General features: G+C 31.4%; 2 protein-coding genes across 2 annotated transcripts in view; both read right to left on the reverse strand.

The window, feature by feature from the left end:
• Positions 1–3,383: 3,383 nt before the first annotated feature.
• On the reverse strand, positions 3,384–4,570 carry LOC18055469 (transcription factor MYBS3). Its single transcript, XM_006450752.2, has 3 exons — positions 4,213–4,570; positions 3,885–4,078; positions 3,384–3,749 (listed from the first exon to the last, which is right to left on the reverse strand). Exons 1-3 carry the CDS (start codon positions 4,568–4,570, stop codon positions 3,384–3,386), a joined length of 918 nt encoding a protein of 305 aa, XP_006450815.1.
• Positions 4,571–12,387: 7,817 nt separating this feature from the next.
• LOC18055471 (K(+) efflux antiporter 6) overlaps positions 12,388–15,986 on the reverse strand; it is an 8,486-nt gene continuing 4,887 nt past the window's right edge. The window contains 7 exon segments of the mRNA XM_006450754.2: positions 12,388–12,840; positions 13,010–13,099; positions 13,376–13,420; positions 13,612–13,689; positions 13,774–13,876; positions 13,878–13,960; positions 14,596–14,691. Coding sequence (XP_006450817.2) covers positions 12,745–12,840; positions 13,010–13,099; positions 13,376–13,420; positions 13,612–13,689; positions 13,774–13,876; positions 13,878–13,960; positions 14,596–14,691 — 591 coding nt within the window. The 3' untranslated portion in view covers positions 12,388–12,744.

Here is a 15,986-nt window from a genome sequence, read left to right on the forward strand (position 1 = left end):
CATAAAATTAATTTTTTTGAGGTTATGGGTGTAAGTAACTTTAAAATATATTGGGAATCATAGCTCAAAAATTATAGCTCTGAGTATCAATAAATACTCGCTGCTGTAGTTTGAAAATAAAATGAGTTTATCTTGTTGTTGTTTGATGAAAAATTTATACAATTTTTATTATTTTTGTCAAAATAATATTTAGACATTATATTTACCAAGCATTATCATTTTTTTATCTCATAATTAATTAAAATTTTCATTTCATTCAATACAGTAATTAATTAGAATTGTAGTATAAGCCCATTTTAATTTTCTTTCTTTAGGCTATATACGCTACTTATAAGAAAAACTTCTGGACCATTGCCCTAGGCTTATACAATTAGCCAATTTAGAAATTGTAGACTCACTCTATGGATTACTCATGAGTTGCGGATGATGAGTTCTTCACTAACGAAGTGCATTGGATATCATATAACGTAAAAACACACATTGTCATTAGTCTATTGCAAGCATTCCCATTTGGCACCGAATCTTCATATTAGCCTATTGCAAGCGATCCCAGCCACTTGGAATCAAAATTCAGTGAATTTACATATGTTGTCTCGAAGTGGTGTCTCTTATGGTTGGGTGTTTTTATAAATTTCTTAATTGCTTCGAATATAAAAAATGGTCTCTTCTTTTCAAAAAAAAAAAAAGGTCTCTTTTTTTTTTTAAAAAAAAAGAGAATTCTATTTATATTTACAAATTACAATCTCAACTCTTTGAAATCTAATTCATTTATTAGGCCTAGATCACTGTACTAAATTTATTCTCAAATATTTGAAAATAAATAAATCCTCCTAATATACATAAAGACTCTTTATCGAAGTTTATGAACTTAAGTCAATTAACTCATGAGTTGAGGGTTGCTTCAAACTTAAGGTCTTACTACTTTACAGGTTCTGTAGAGTATAGCTTCCAATAAAATGGAGTGATTGGCCCACTATTTTTTGAATTTTATTATACACAGATTGTTACTGATATTATATCAGACATTACAATTACAATATTTATAATCATACTAAACAACTTGGACCACCGCCATACATTAACTCACTAAAGCACTTGTCCAAATATTTTAAACCTTCTCTAATATTCGAGGGGTGCCTACTCTACTCAAATTTCGTAAATGAGAGATTGTCTCAACTCGATTAGTTAATAGTTGAGGGAGTACTGAAACTAACTTCCATAAAGTTCTTGTGGAAGCTCGAACTCTTGCACTCAACATTGTAAGTGCAAAGCTTCTCCCATTAAACTAAAGGTCCATTGGTGAGTGATTAGCCCACTTGGGTCCTCCTTTAGTCACTTGTTTTAGTTGGTTGTACCTTACAGAAGCTAGAAGTAGCAACACCCTCAAATTAGGGATGGCAAAATCCGGGTCTGGGTCCGGGTTTAGCCTTTCCGGATCCGGACCCGGATACTATTTTCTTTTCCCGGACCTGGATTTTAACTCGGATTTTTTCATCCGGGTCCGGGTCCGGGTTCAACCCGGAAAAATCCGGGTTTCCGGATTCCGGGTTTTGAACCCGGATCAATGAATGAATATTAATTTCTAAAATTCTAAAAATAAAAAATTAATACATTTATAAACAATAACACATTTAGATTAATCAATAAAATTAATTAAAAAATAATATTAAAATTAAATATCCGGGTCCGGGTTCCGGATGTCCGGGTTAACCTAAACCCGGACCCGGACCCGGATATATCTGGGTTATTAAAATTTATTCCGGACCCGGATTTTTTTATATTCCGGTGCGGGTTCAACCCGGCCCGGATTATCCGGGTTCGTCCGGGTCCGGGCCAGGTCCGGATTATTTTGCCATCCCTACCTCAAATTCATATTGTTAGATAGAGTGATGATATTTTATCTCCTCATTTTATCCCATCAACCCTCACTAAACTTCAAATTAGAGGAAAAAAGTTATATTGTATTTTTATTCCATTCAAATCCGGCAACTATATACTTTTTCTAGCATATTACAAGAGTCAATTTTTTTTAAAGTAAAATATTCTATTTATTCTGTGGAGATTACAATTATTAGTAAACAGTACAACATAATCTCATATTCTTGATTTTTTTTTTATTTTCTTCTTCACACTAAAAGATTGAACTTTAGGAATTTATTTGTCTAAAAGAGCCTCGGGCTCATAGACACTTATATAACTTATTATTAACTTTTTTTATAAAAAAAATAATAGATGATAAATATGCATCTAAGAGTGTTGATGCAAAACTCTAACAGAAAAAAGAAAAAGAGAGAGAGATAATACAGAACAATGAAATTTTAGAAATAGATGGTGAAATGAAAAATGGGGTCTCATGAGGTCAAATGGTAATCTTGAAAGTAAATGGAACGTAAAAGAAAAGTGCAGTCTCATGAAATAAAATGTGGGGTTGAAGATCACCACTATATTAGATGTGCATACCATACTTTTCATGTTATCCTTGTTAGTTGATAATATAATGTGGATTTACTTGTATCGGAGTTTAGTTTTAATATTATATAAAAGCCTATGAACATGGCTCAGACTCAAAATATTACTCAAGAATTAAGAGTTATCGTGTTTTTTTTTTTTTCCAAATCACAATGCCCCTCTCGCATGAAATGATTTATGATCTGATTATTGGTAAATCTTATCTTAATGAACCATAAGACATGCAGATTGTTCAACTCTAATGTGCATCTTAATTATTTCAACCATATATAGATCTCATCTCCAATGATAGGCGTAAATCGAGAGGCACACATCTTAATTAATCAATTAAATTATTAAGAAACTGGTTGGTATCTTGAAGGGAAAGATTAGTTTGCGTATAATGAGCATTGTTACTCTTAAATTACTGATGACAAATTAGGAAAACTTGTCTATACTTCACAAGGTAAAGCTATAATATACATTATAAATAGCACACAATGGTTAGCTTAATTAATTGACAGCCTTAGAGATGCTAATGGATTTCTATAAAAGGCACAAAGCCGCCGTGACGTTGTCACTTTATTTTTATTTATAATCAATTAATCATGCTTTTACTTTGTAGCCGTTCATTTTAAAGTAAATTGATCTAATTTGCATTTATTAAGAATGTCATGAATGCTTTATTTATTTATTTTTTGTTTTTAACCGCCCACTATAAAAAAAAAAAAAAAAGCAACAATGTGTTGGCCAGCTAATGTAAATGACCTAAGGTGAAAGCAATTAATAAAGCAATTAATGGGTGGACTAAAAGGAAAACAACAACAATAGGGGCATAACATGTAATAACTAGTAAAAAAAGCCATCATTGTACGTTAATCACACAATTAATTAGAGTTTTCCTGCAATTGAAACGTTCTGATTCAACTTTAATATCAAGAGAGCTCGGACAGCTGCGATGGACTGATTACACTAATAGCTTCGATCATAAGATCACGAGTACATACTTTCCTTTGATCCAACGGTGTTGGAGCTGCGAGTGTAAGCTCCAAATTAGGCGGTGATGCACTTGCAGCTGTCAGCATTTTTAAATTGAAAGAAGCTGCTGGCTGGAAGTTAAACGATTCATTGAAGCATTTAGGCAACGAATTATAAGCCAAAGCCGATGAAGAATCACAAATGCCATTACTGGGACTAGCCTTTGTTGATTTCAATAACAACCCACAAAAATTTGAAGGTTCTCCTGGCTTGGAACAGCATGTATGAAGCACTTTATTTGAGAATTTATCCCTTCCCATCTGCTACAACAAGTTGAAAAGAATGTTAGATAAACTGCTTAACTCAAAAGATTCTGTTCGGCTAGACCAAAAGGGTAATTAAGCTGATAATTAGTAAAGGCCTAACAATACTAATAAAAACCAGGCCCAGGGCATTACATCAAAGAGACTGGGGCGGCGTTTTCTTTTGTAGAGGTTTTTTTGTCTGAGAAAATATTTTTGTGCATGACTAGCCACTTGTGTTGGAGTTCTTGTGGTGACAAAGTTCTTGGAGATGCCTCTCCAGTCGCCTCTGCCAAGCTTTTCTAGTCCCATTAGAAACACCCGGTGCTCCTCTTCTGTCCACGGCACTCCTAAACATTAATTCATCAATGGAAGAGAGCTTCTTAATTAACTGATTAAAGCATGCATTATATACATGAAATAATGGAAATTTAATTAATTAGCAGTCCAATTAAAGTAACTGAAATTAACAATAATTATTAACCCTTTTTGCGGTCTTGGGTAGGTGCAATGAGGCTGTCAGAGATGTAACCATTGGACAATTTGTTAGAATGTTGATCGATATTAATGGTAACACCAGTTGATGACGAAGAAGAAGCTGAAGATGATGGCGATGGTATAGCAGGAAAGCTATCCGTGCTTAAACTCTTTTTCAGTGGCAGCAGCTGAGAAGATGACGATGATGATGAATTTGAAGATATAGCAAGTTGAACACCAAAAAGCCTAAGCCCTCCCGCAAGAGTACTGGTGCTGCAGCTGCCACCTTTTAGATTGTTATCATAAGAGCTGCAAGTTCTTGAATTGTGGCCTGTGTTTCCACAATGTGAGCATTTCCTGCCCATTCTCACCTACACAAGTTAATACTATCGAATGAGATTATTATTGTTAGTGGTGTCTAGTGTGCGCGCGCGTGCGCATATATATAAAACGATGGGCTTCGCTCTCTCTTTTTGATTGGGCGAATAAATAAAATAATTATTCTTATCCCATGAAGGGCACAATATATTATTTAAATTAAGGTGAGTATGTGGGGACTACAGTAATTTATTCCTCTCATTCTGAACATATTCCTGCTTACAACGGTGAACCATTCACTGTAAAACAATTAATACAGCCGATTATTCGATCGCTGACATCCTGTGAATTGGTCCCGTATATATTTTTTATACTTCTATTTATTATCATGCCTGCTATAATAGTCACACTTCTTCAATGAGAAAACCGTGACCGTATGATCAAATTATGCAGGAGCTAGTCTTTTATATATATAGCTGATACATAAAAGCACTTACAATGCAGAACAGTACTGTTCTTTATACATAGTGTGGTTATAATGACTTGTATGAAAAACGCTTCTGGGTGTCTAATTTAAAAGCAACCGAATCTAGAAAACTGAAGAAAAAATGTTATCGAATGCTCTTTACTGCAAATACAAGGTATTGTTTTGATAAGACAAAATAACTTACCTCCTTATTGAAGAAAATGTGGGGTGACAAATTAATCTATGCGCATGCACGTTTAGATTATGAGCCGTACATATTTAGAGATATGATATGATAAGAGTTGTTGAGGCACCAATGTTGCAAAAGTGCTAGCTGATCAAAATGATGACTTAGAAAATGGGGTAAGAAAAGAAAAATTAAAGTTGATGTTGATCAACCAACACCATTTTAGTTGAAAATTGGCTATAGTGTGTGTACACATGGTTCATTTATGATTTGCTCACGAGATGGACCCAAAAGAAATGTTCACATAAGCTATGTTACACGGTTATCATGTATCATTAATGCTTTTGCTTTTTTATGTAATATTTACATCATCTATTGTCTATATGATATTTTCGCGAGGGCCAATCTACTTCAATGCAGGGACAATATTAATACGGTGGTCCTCACAGACCAAATTACCTTAAAATGGAAGAAGTTATGTCCCAACCAAGAGAAGGGACACCGTGTTGTAGCAATATTCGATGTGTTGTCTAATTTTTCCCAATTATTAAAAAAATATGTGCCCGATACAGGTGATGAAATCCTCCCGATCTATACTTACAAATAAATAATTATTGAACTTGAATATGAGTCTCATGAAACTCGTTCCTAATATATTTCTTGTTTCCATAAGCACCATGTGCTTGTTGGGGCAGCCAAGAAAAGCTCTAGCAATATACTGAATGTACTCAAAACTTGTACATATATATATAACACAAGCTTTACTTGGCCATTGATAACCCAACAAACCCTCTTCTTTTTAAACATTTTCAACGAAGAATAATACAGCAGAGTTTCACTTCATGAATGTTTTTCTTTTGGATTTTTTTAACCCAATGACTTGTGTCAACCGAGTAATAGATTAAGAAAAGAGAAAGATTTTCTTTTCCCAATGAGGAAAGCTACTTATAAATATATATCAATTTTAAAGAGATTAGGAAATCAAATTAGTTGAGACTGCGGGTATAATGAACTTTGAAAACGAAGTCATTGATAATTTCTCACTTCTTGCTTTTTGTCTCATTCGATTTAGTGTAGATAGTTTCCATTTTCTGACGCGCCTGTAGACTTTGTTGATCAGTTTTTCACACATATTTATCATCAGAGAGGAGGATGTTGCTTCTGAGAAGCTTGCTAATCCTGGCACGACTGTGGCTGCTTTTTCTTGGTGGGCTGATCCGCTTGAGATATTGCCGTATTTGCATCATGATGCTCTCGGTGTCCCTACTTAGCGTTTTATGTAGTTTCTTATTGTTGTAATTTTTTTGCATGCATGTTCGTTTTCTTAGACAACATTTTTATTTAGGTTGCTTGCTTGTTAGTTTTGGAGGGTTCTTGTTCTTAGTTTGATTTGAAATAAGGCTCATTATGTCCCCCATTTAGCGTATTCATTCTTTTTTATTTTCAATAAATTTTCCACCTACTGTCGAGGCCCTGCCCCAAAAAAAAAATTTTTTTTGATGAATTTTTCTTTACTAATAAAATGTGTACTAGCTAAATACAATTGCTTATATTTATATAAACTATTTTGCATAATTGATGTGACAGACTAATATTTTGGTAATAAATAAAACACCACATAACTCGTATAATTTAGTTTTATTAATTTATATCTTCATAAAATCAATATTGGGATGCCCCATTAACTTGTGTAAGGAGCTTATGGCTCTACAATTACGTTATGTAATAAAATTTAAAGAAACATAATGTTGTTAACCTATTACAATTTTTCTAATTTAGCAGCATCATTGTAATTAAGGAATCTTTTGGGATTAAAAATGTATATATATAAATGACTAGCTTGCTAATGTTCGGAGAATTCTTATCATATACGTATCTCGTGATTAATAAGATCAAATATATAGGTGAAAAAAAAAATGGGACCACTAAAAGAGTATGCTCTAGATAGATGAACAGTCTTTCTCGATCTTGAATGTAATAAAAATTTAGTGGAGCAGCTGAAGACAGGTGGTCGAGTCAAGCCCTAAGATGCACTGTCGACATCTTAATTATTTCAACCGTACATCGATTTCCATCGAAGGTAAGGAATCTTGAGGGCACAAATCTTAATTAAACTACTTAATTATCTTGGTGTCGATTAGTTTGCTTAGAATGAGATATTGCTCTTTAATTAATGAATAGTAGGTACATTTAAACTTGGTCCATTTCGCTAGCTAAGCAAACATCTATGTTCCTGATAAGTCATTTTCGGTAATGGTTGAAAGTAGTTTAATAATAGTGGAAAGCTTGTTGGATATGATTTTATTTCATAAGATTTGAAATAGTAACCATAAGTTCGGAATTACCTGTTGACTCGAGATAGTTACACGATTCTTTCTTGATCTGAGTTTTTCTTTCTTTTTAAAAATTTTAAGGTGTATATACACATTTAAGATAATTATAGAATTATATTTTAATTATTTTTATAAAGAGATAAAGAGCTGACAAAAATAACGATAAAGTAAGATATTTTACTGTGTTTGTAATTGAGTAAATCAACACTGATTTAAAGTTATTTCTATCAATATTTTGTCTAATTTTCTTTTAAAAAAATGTGTATATCATTTTGGTTATCCAATGTTGTGTTCTGTTTATGTTGGCAAAATTTACAGAGATAATATTCTTATCATAGGATAAAAATAATTATTATTATTAAAAATTGTTTTGGCCAATTCTTTTTCTGCCTCGTGCATGCGCCATGAGCATCATTCTAGCTTTCACTTTCTCATTTCTATAATACGATGAAGTGTCTTTTCTTTTTTCTTTTTCTTTTTTAACCGCCCACTGTAAAAACCAAAATCGGCAGGTGTTCCAGCTGATGATGTAAATGGCCTAACAAAGTGAAAGCAATTAATAAAGCAACTAATTGGTGCATTAACAGAAGTAAAAAAAAAAAAAGAAAAGAAAAGAAAAGAAAAGAAACGATAATTATTCGTCCAGTGACTAGCAATCTGCGTCATGTTAAAAAGAATACAGATTAGTGCTTCTTTAATTAGCCAATAGATTTCTCTTGGTTCCTTTGTTGCTTTGGTTTAAAGTATTATTGCTGGCTTGCATTCCATTTGAGAGGAGTACTGTTTAATTTAATTACTGACAAATAATTGACACATTTCCTAAGTAAGGAAAGGTGATGAAACCTCTAGCAAGCACGTGATACTTGCAATGCAATTGCCTTTCTGTACGCATTTGAATAAAAAGAAAATTGAATTCATAATCACATTATACGATGCAGATATGTTACTATAATATTGTAGATGTGATTATCCATTATAGCTAAGAGGAAAAGATATTTGCAGTTTTAAGGTTTAGAAAAATAATCACTTTAATAATGGGTCACAAAAGATCCTTTTAGACTAAAATATCTTTTGCCTTTGTTAACTTTAAAAAATTAACTCTTAGGTCATGTTTGGTTTGAAGGAAAGGGAGGAGAGGAAAAGAGTGGAATGGAGAGGAATAGAGAAGACTAGTGAAATTAGATTTTGTTATTTGGTTTGATATAAAATTTGATAAGAAAATGAATTATAATTTTTTTTAGACAAATTTATCATTTTATCTTAAATATTAAACTATTTATATTAGTAATAATATATATATATATATAAAATAAAATGGCGGTCCGGTGGCTGGCGGCGGAGGTCCGGCAAAGTCCGAGGTATCCGGCGGCTTTTCGGTGAAGTCTGGCGGTGGTCTGGCGACTTTCCGATGGATGTCCATTTATAATATTAAATCAATAAAATAAATTTATAAATAATAATTATTAATGACATTAAATAAATTAAAAAGTTGAAGAGTAATTTTGAAAACTTCAATTTCTAATATAAGAGGAATTTAAATTCTTCACTACTTAGTGTGGAATTCAAATTCTACATTATGATGTATATTAAATTCTAATGGAAATTAACTTATTATACATTTTGTCAAACCAAACAATGGAAATAAAAAGAGAATTTAAATTACTTTCCTCTCCTACATTCTCTCCTCCTAACCAAACACCACCTCAATGTTTTATAATAAATAAAAATATAATATTAAAATAAATGTAACAATACATACTTTTTTTAATATTTTCAATTTTTAAAATATTTTAATACTTTGCAATCTTATATTGTGTTAAACAAAATTTTATAACAAATAGAAACATAATATTAAAATAAATATATAAAAATTTTAAATTATTTTCAATATTATATAAAATAATTTTAATATTATTAGTACATGAAATCTATTTTATTAATTGTAAAATCTATTTAATCCGTAGATTTATTTAAAATTTTATAATAAATATAAATATAATAACTTACATTTTAAAATTATTTTATATATTTAAAATATTCTAATATTATTATTCTACTAGATAATTAAACTATTTAAATATATTTATATTTTATTAAAAAAATAAAATTATTATTTTTAATTACCATCTACTAAGAGTATTATAGTTAAAAGAGAGTCTTAGTATCTCTTATTAAAAATTTGGGAGATTACATGACCATTTCTCAAAACCCTTGGGTGTAAGTGTCCTTTTTCCTATAATTAATGTCCCAAAACTTTTATACATAACTCAAGGTTACATCTAGAGTTGGCAAAATAGAATATTGGATCATGTTTGTGTCCTATCGAAATGTTGAAATCCAAATTTGACAAAAAAAATAAATGAGGCACCTAACATATCTATTTAATAATCATGTAATCGTATCATTTAACACGACACAACCAGTAACCCACTTAATGGCTATTCAACATGATTTACATTAAACATCACACACCTATTTGTCTCAAATTGCTCTCTTTATATCTCTATATAATATTATGTATTGATATTATAAAAATATATATGTCGATTAAAATATTATATTTTAATCATATATTATAAAAATGTATAATCTTACAAAAGGGAACATCATATAAATGTTCATTCTTCACTAAAAAAGATCAGCATATTCAATATTTAAGTTTTGATGATAAGATTCTGTAAATTAATTTAGAATTGAAAACATAAGTATATTTTAGATTCCATAAATATGAAATAGCTTTGGTTAATTGTTTAATAATCATGTCATTAACTTGGTAAATAGGGTATGAAATCAAATCCTAACCCGACATAGAAAAAAATAATGTTGACCCAAATTAAAATTTAATGATCGTGTCAATTTTTATGAACCAACCTATTTACTATTGTCAAGTAAATAAATTATTTCGAACGACTTGCAGCATCATTAACCACTCCATATGTTTAGAAATAGTAATTAATATTGCGTTCTTCATATTATAATACTTAAATATTTGAAACCTCCGCAGAGAAGCAAACATCAACTATGCCACCACTTTTTTCCCCTATTGCATAAATCCATAAAGAGTAATATTGTACGTATTCTAAGTAATAAAGTATTTAATATGTTTTTTTTAATGGAAATTAACTAGTGATTCAAGATTAGTGCATTAATAATAGATTTATTAATAATAGATAATATGAGTAAATTTTACAATGAGAATTGCTTACTTTATTTTTAAAATTATGGACAATAAAAAAGATAAAAATTTCTAAATTTCAATACAATACAGGACATAATACATTACATTTGAATGCTTATATATATATATATATATATATATATCCTAATTCTCTTATTATAAAATTATTCTGAATAATATATAATATACTAACAACTTAATACATGAACGTGACATATCATTTCAAATACTAAGATTGTAGTTATGTCATTTTTTTTAAATTTTTTTATGAGAGTTATGTCATTGAATAAGAAGAATGTTACGAGAGCCTGAATCATGTGAGTACTTCACCATGGCAAATGATGATTATTTGAGCCAAGCATGATGTCATCTGAGTAATAAATCATAAATTTTCACAAGACCATTAATTAAGCAAAGCAGAAAGGCTATTATACATGTTAATCAGAATATTGATTTTAATTGGTTAGGTCAAACATAATAAACATTGCAGTTGCCGAATTGTTTTCTTAAGCAATTTCAAAATTTCTATAAGATTTATCAAAATGACAGTTCAAAGATTAAACTTACACTCACTAGGTTGGTTAGAGACAATTTAAGTGCTCAAGTAAAAGTTTGACGCCTGATTAATCAATGTTGCGATCAACCTTTGATTTGACCTGAAAACATAAGTAATTAATCAGTTTCCAAGTTTCCATCACATTAATTAGCTCTAATGAACTATGATTATTCTTCCAGTAACTTAAAAAATCTTATTGCGATTAAGAATTCCGATTCCTCGTTCAGTTAAAATTTACAGTATTATTTGATAGATCCTTCGATCTCCTCCCTCTTTACTAGATCCGTGGAACACTGGATCATGAAAGTGATAAATTAAAAAAAAAAAAACCTTCTTTTCCTGGAATTTATTGAGGTTGTCAAGGTATACAATGCATTGTTATTATAAAATTTTATTATTATTATTATTATTATGGAATTGAAATTTGACAGTTATAGAAGTTACAATACTAAAGTATTTAATTAACACTAATTGTTGTAATTAAAAATTATGTTGATATAATTTTTCACTTGTATGATGAAATATTTATTATATTTTTAATAATTTTATTAAAAAATTATATTTACTATATATTATTAAATTTTATTTTACAATTAATTTTTTTTCAACAACTGTAACTTAAAAATTACAACATTTTAATCCCAAACAAAACCTAACAACGAAGACCCGATAACCACTGATCCAACAACAAAGACCCGATAAAAGAAGTGATGGCACATTTCATATTTGCCAGGTTCTAATAAACAAAGAGACAGGGATTATACAAATCTTTTTTTTTTTTTAAATTAACGCATACTCCCACCAAATTCAAAATCCAGACTTTAAAAAATCACTCTTTACCACCGAATCTAGAATATGATACATTTTGTTCCTATTTGGTATTAAAATTAAACAGCTATAGTTTAAAAACTACAATACTATAATATTTAAAATTTAATAAACACTTATTACTGCAGCTTAAAATATAAGTTGAATTGACCCACCTCTTTTATGATGAAAAACCTATGATATCTTTATTAATTATCAGTTTTATTATTTAAAAGTTATATTTACTATACACACCTAAGTTTTATCTATAGTTATAGCCATTTTTTTTCCTCCTCAGCAACTCAAATACCAAACAAAGTTTTCATATTTTCCAGGTAAAATTTTGTTTTTTTTTAGCAACATTCAAGAAAATATTGCTTACACTTTATAACGATAATATCAATCTGAATTACAAGCTGGGATTTATGATACAATTAAAAAAATATATAAAATAAAACATAAGCTACACATTCGAAAAGAATGATTATCCAAGTTGTAGAAAATCAGTTAGCACGGGTGAATTAGATTACCTCTTCCTTGATCTTCCAATTCTGAGGGTCAGTTCTGTTTGTTTTCAGGCGTAAGAGAACAAAATAGGATGTCAATTGACTGCTGTTTGCACAGTGGATGCTCGAGTATGAAATGCTTGTGTGGCATGTGAAGTCCCTCTTCAGTTCATATACACAGTTTGTTATCATGAATCATGGGGTCCTAGGGGTATCGCTATGGGAATCAAAGTAATACGCTGCTTCCCACTTTCTGAACGAAGGTTATCTCCTTTAAAGCCATTCTGGGAGTCAAAAACATATTCAAGCTAGCATAAGCTTTAGGAGAAAGTAAAACTATAGTAATAAAGCCATTCTGGGAGTCAAAAACATATTCAAGCTAGCATAAGCTTTAGGAAAAAGTAAAACTATAGTAAGACAGTGCCTTGAATTTTGATTCAGGTCAGCATTTACCTCAATGGAACTGTCAGGAGAGAACCACCGTAACAGCACGCCAAGATGCACCACACCAGGAATTAGCTTGAAAAGCAGAGGAGTCGTCACCTGCAGAGATTCGTGATGGTTATCTACTGAATAAAATTTCCACTTCAGAGGGGGTGAAGAAGAAATTGATGACCCTCGGAAAACAACAATAAAATAGTTGAAAGTGCTCCACAGTACATTCAGCATAATTTTGATAACTTATTTGTACATTGATGATAATCCCTTTTAACTCATTGGTGCAAGTAAAACCAAAAGTTAAAAATATCACACAGGCACGCATACAATTGATGAATTTTGCAACAACATTTTTCAAACATAATTGAGATGACTGCATACCAGGCTAAGAGCTGTTGTCCCAAGAAGAAGCAAATACAGTTTCCCCTGAAAACGGTCACAAAAGTTCAGCTCTTCAGTAGCTCATAATTTTCGCAAACTATCCTACTAGAAGCAAGAGGTTAAAAGATTTAAAATACACTGTTGTCCCACTACATTTTACATTGAGAAAGTCTTAGCAACATATATTTTTCTGCTTGAGCAATGCCATGACTAACTGCAATAACAGCCATACTGACCTCAACCAAATGAAGATTAGAAGAACGACTGAGGAGAACAAAAGCAAATTCCCCTATCTGAGCCAGAGACATTCCAACCTACACATGTACAACAACACAGGTTACTGAAGCAGCAAAAAAACCCACACACAAAGCCATCATGCCATCACTTGAAAATCTTACGAGAACTGACGTCTTGTTGTTGTAACCAAATCCCTTGACAACTGTGAAGACTATAATAGTCTTTATGGTAATCACTAATATAACAGATGCTAATAATATGTCGATGGATTCCAAAGGAATGAACATGGATCAGCATCCCAATGCTGGCAAGGAAGAGCGCAGCAAACATGTTGCGGATAGGTTCGATCTGCACATATAACAAGTTTCGAGTGTGTGGTCACAGGGGATTAAGAGAGAATTAAATGAAATGTTATGTCAGAAGCCTCAAATTGATGACAAAAAAACAATTGATGGACTAAAACCGTATGGCATAACTTAGGGTATGTTATATACTGACAACTGAGACATTAATACTGCCCTTATGAACACATATTAAGTATTACTTGATGAGAACAGAATTTGCCATTAAATATATACTAAAAGTTGTTTATATGAGCAAACCAGAGACAAGGAAAGAACCACAAATTTTCATTTAAGGGTAGACAGATTCAATAATGGGATATTGGACGGTGTTTATGAGAAAGGACCAGGTCCAAGCTTACACACCACTATGAGTGATAAGTGATAACTGACCAAATTGTGTTTGTTCCCAATAGTTTGTAGCAGGAATGAGTAATAGAACATTATGCTTGGACCAAGTTCCTGTCAAGTTCCCATCAAGCTTACAAATGTTCCTGGGTAATTAACAATGGCCAAAAGATCACTTCTGTTGTGTTTGCAACACAGACTTGCATGCATGTGGAGCAGAGCAACATTGCTAAGGTACCATTGCAAGCCTCCATGCATACAAATAACAAGCATACTTTACAGAATTGTCCTTACCTGTTCTAGTGTATGTTGAGCAAGATCAGTAGTTGATATCATCACTCCCGCAGCAAAAGAACCCAGTTCCAGACTAAGGCCCAGCTTATCACTACACTGAAATCATAAAAAGAATTAGATAGCAAACAATCTGAATGAACTCACTCATGTTACAAGCTTAAGTTAATGCAAGAACCCTTTCACGTTGCTATACACTTTGGAGCAACAATTTGCATCCAGTCCCATTACCCATGCTTGTCTTTGTTGCACCCACACTTATAGGTTCTATAAAACTGCATTTACATGATATGGAGAAGAATGTTTTAATTCAATGCTGGGTGTAGCAACCTGATGCAGATAGTTCATTGTAATGCAAAAAACAAAAGATTTACATTAAGCCAGTGAATTTATAACGAGATGCTCATACATCTAAAGTGTTTGTTTGATATGACTAGTCTACTGGCCAGAAGAGCTTTCCAGATTTATTTTTTTCCTTTTTGTTGTTGAAACTGCAGTAGAACTTTTGGAGGATTAAAATACTCAACAACCTCTACTCCTAAAATATTTGAGTTTCTACCAAATCTCAGTAGAGGCAAATTGCCTCTATTGAGATTAAATTATCTAAAATACCCTTCTTTTATTTTAACAATTTTTACTTCATTCCTCACATAACTGATGCAACGGAAGTTTAATGTTCTAACATTCCATTGATTCTTGAGAATACCAGAATAAAAGAACGGTCTAAATTTACACTGATTCGACAGAATACCGTGAGCCTAGGGGTTAAGACTTGTTGATTTTGTAGAATGCTGAAAATTAACTAAACTTAAAAACTCACACAGAGCTTTGAAAACTGAAAGTATTATTAAACTCAAATCTAGAGTTTATTCCAAGAAATAATCAATAACAAATAACCAAGATCCGCTAGTAAAAGCTACAAAAGATACTTATATATACTAACTACTACTTAACCTAATTTGACTAGAAAGCGTATCTTAATAAGACTTCTACCTAAGTTAAGAATACAACTCAAGCAAGCAATGCGTAAACAATGAAACTCTAAAGAGCCAACCAAATTAAACTAGAATACAAATTAATTAAAATATTCCTAAATATTATAAACTTCAATCTAATTAGGATTTCTTCAATTTCTTGCTCTACGTCAATAACCTAACATAAAGGGGGGGGGGGGGGGGGGGAACAAACCGTGTAATTATACAATTTTGGTAACCGCTATAATTGGGAACCCAACGACCCACTTTTTTCTTGGTTTGGTAAAAATGCCACTTGGAAAAGCTCCCCTGGGACAAAATCTACTAAAAGAACTATTTTAAATGCTAAACCAAACAGACCCTAAGAGCCACTGATGACAAAGGAGATAAAAGAAGCTTACTTTTTTTTTTTTTTTTAAA

The sequence above is a fragment of the Citrus clementina genome, unplaced genomic scaffold (genome assembly GCF_000493195.1).
Source record: "Citrus clementina cultivar Clemenules unplaced genomic scaffold, Citrus_clementina_v1.0 scaffold_1, whole genome shotgun sequence".
Taxonomy (NCBI): domain Eukaryota; kingdom Viridiplantae; phylum Streptophyta; class Magnoliopsida; order Sapindales; family Rutaceae; genus Citrus; species Citrus x clementina.

Excerpts from the sequence above, each read along its gene's own strand:
- LOC18055469 (XM_006450752.2), bottom strand. The coding sequence starts at position 4,570 with ATGGGCAGGAAATGCTCACATTGTGGAAACACAGGCCACAATTCAAGA. Across the intron at positions 4,079-4,212 it reads TACCCAAGACCGCAAAAAGG|GAGTGCCGTGGACAGAAGAG; the intron begins GTTAATAATTAT and ends ATTAATGTTTAG. Across the intron at positions 3,750-3,884 it reads GCCGCCCCAGTCTCTTTGAT|CAGATGGGAAGGGATAAATT; the intron begins GTAATGCCCTGG and ends AACTTGTTGTAG.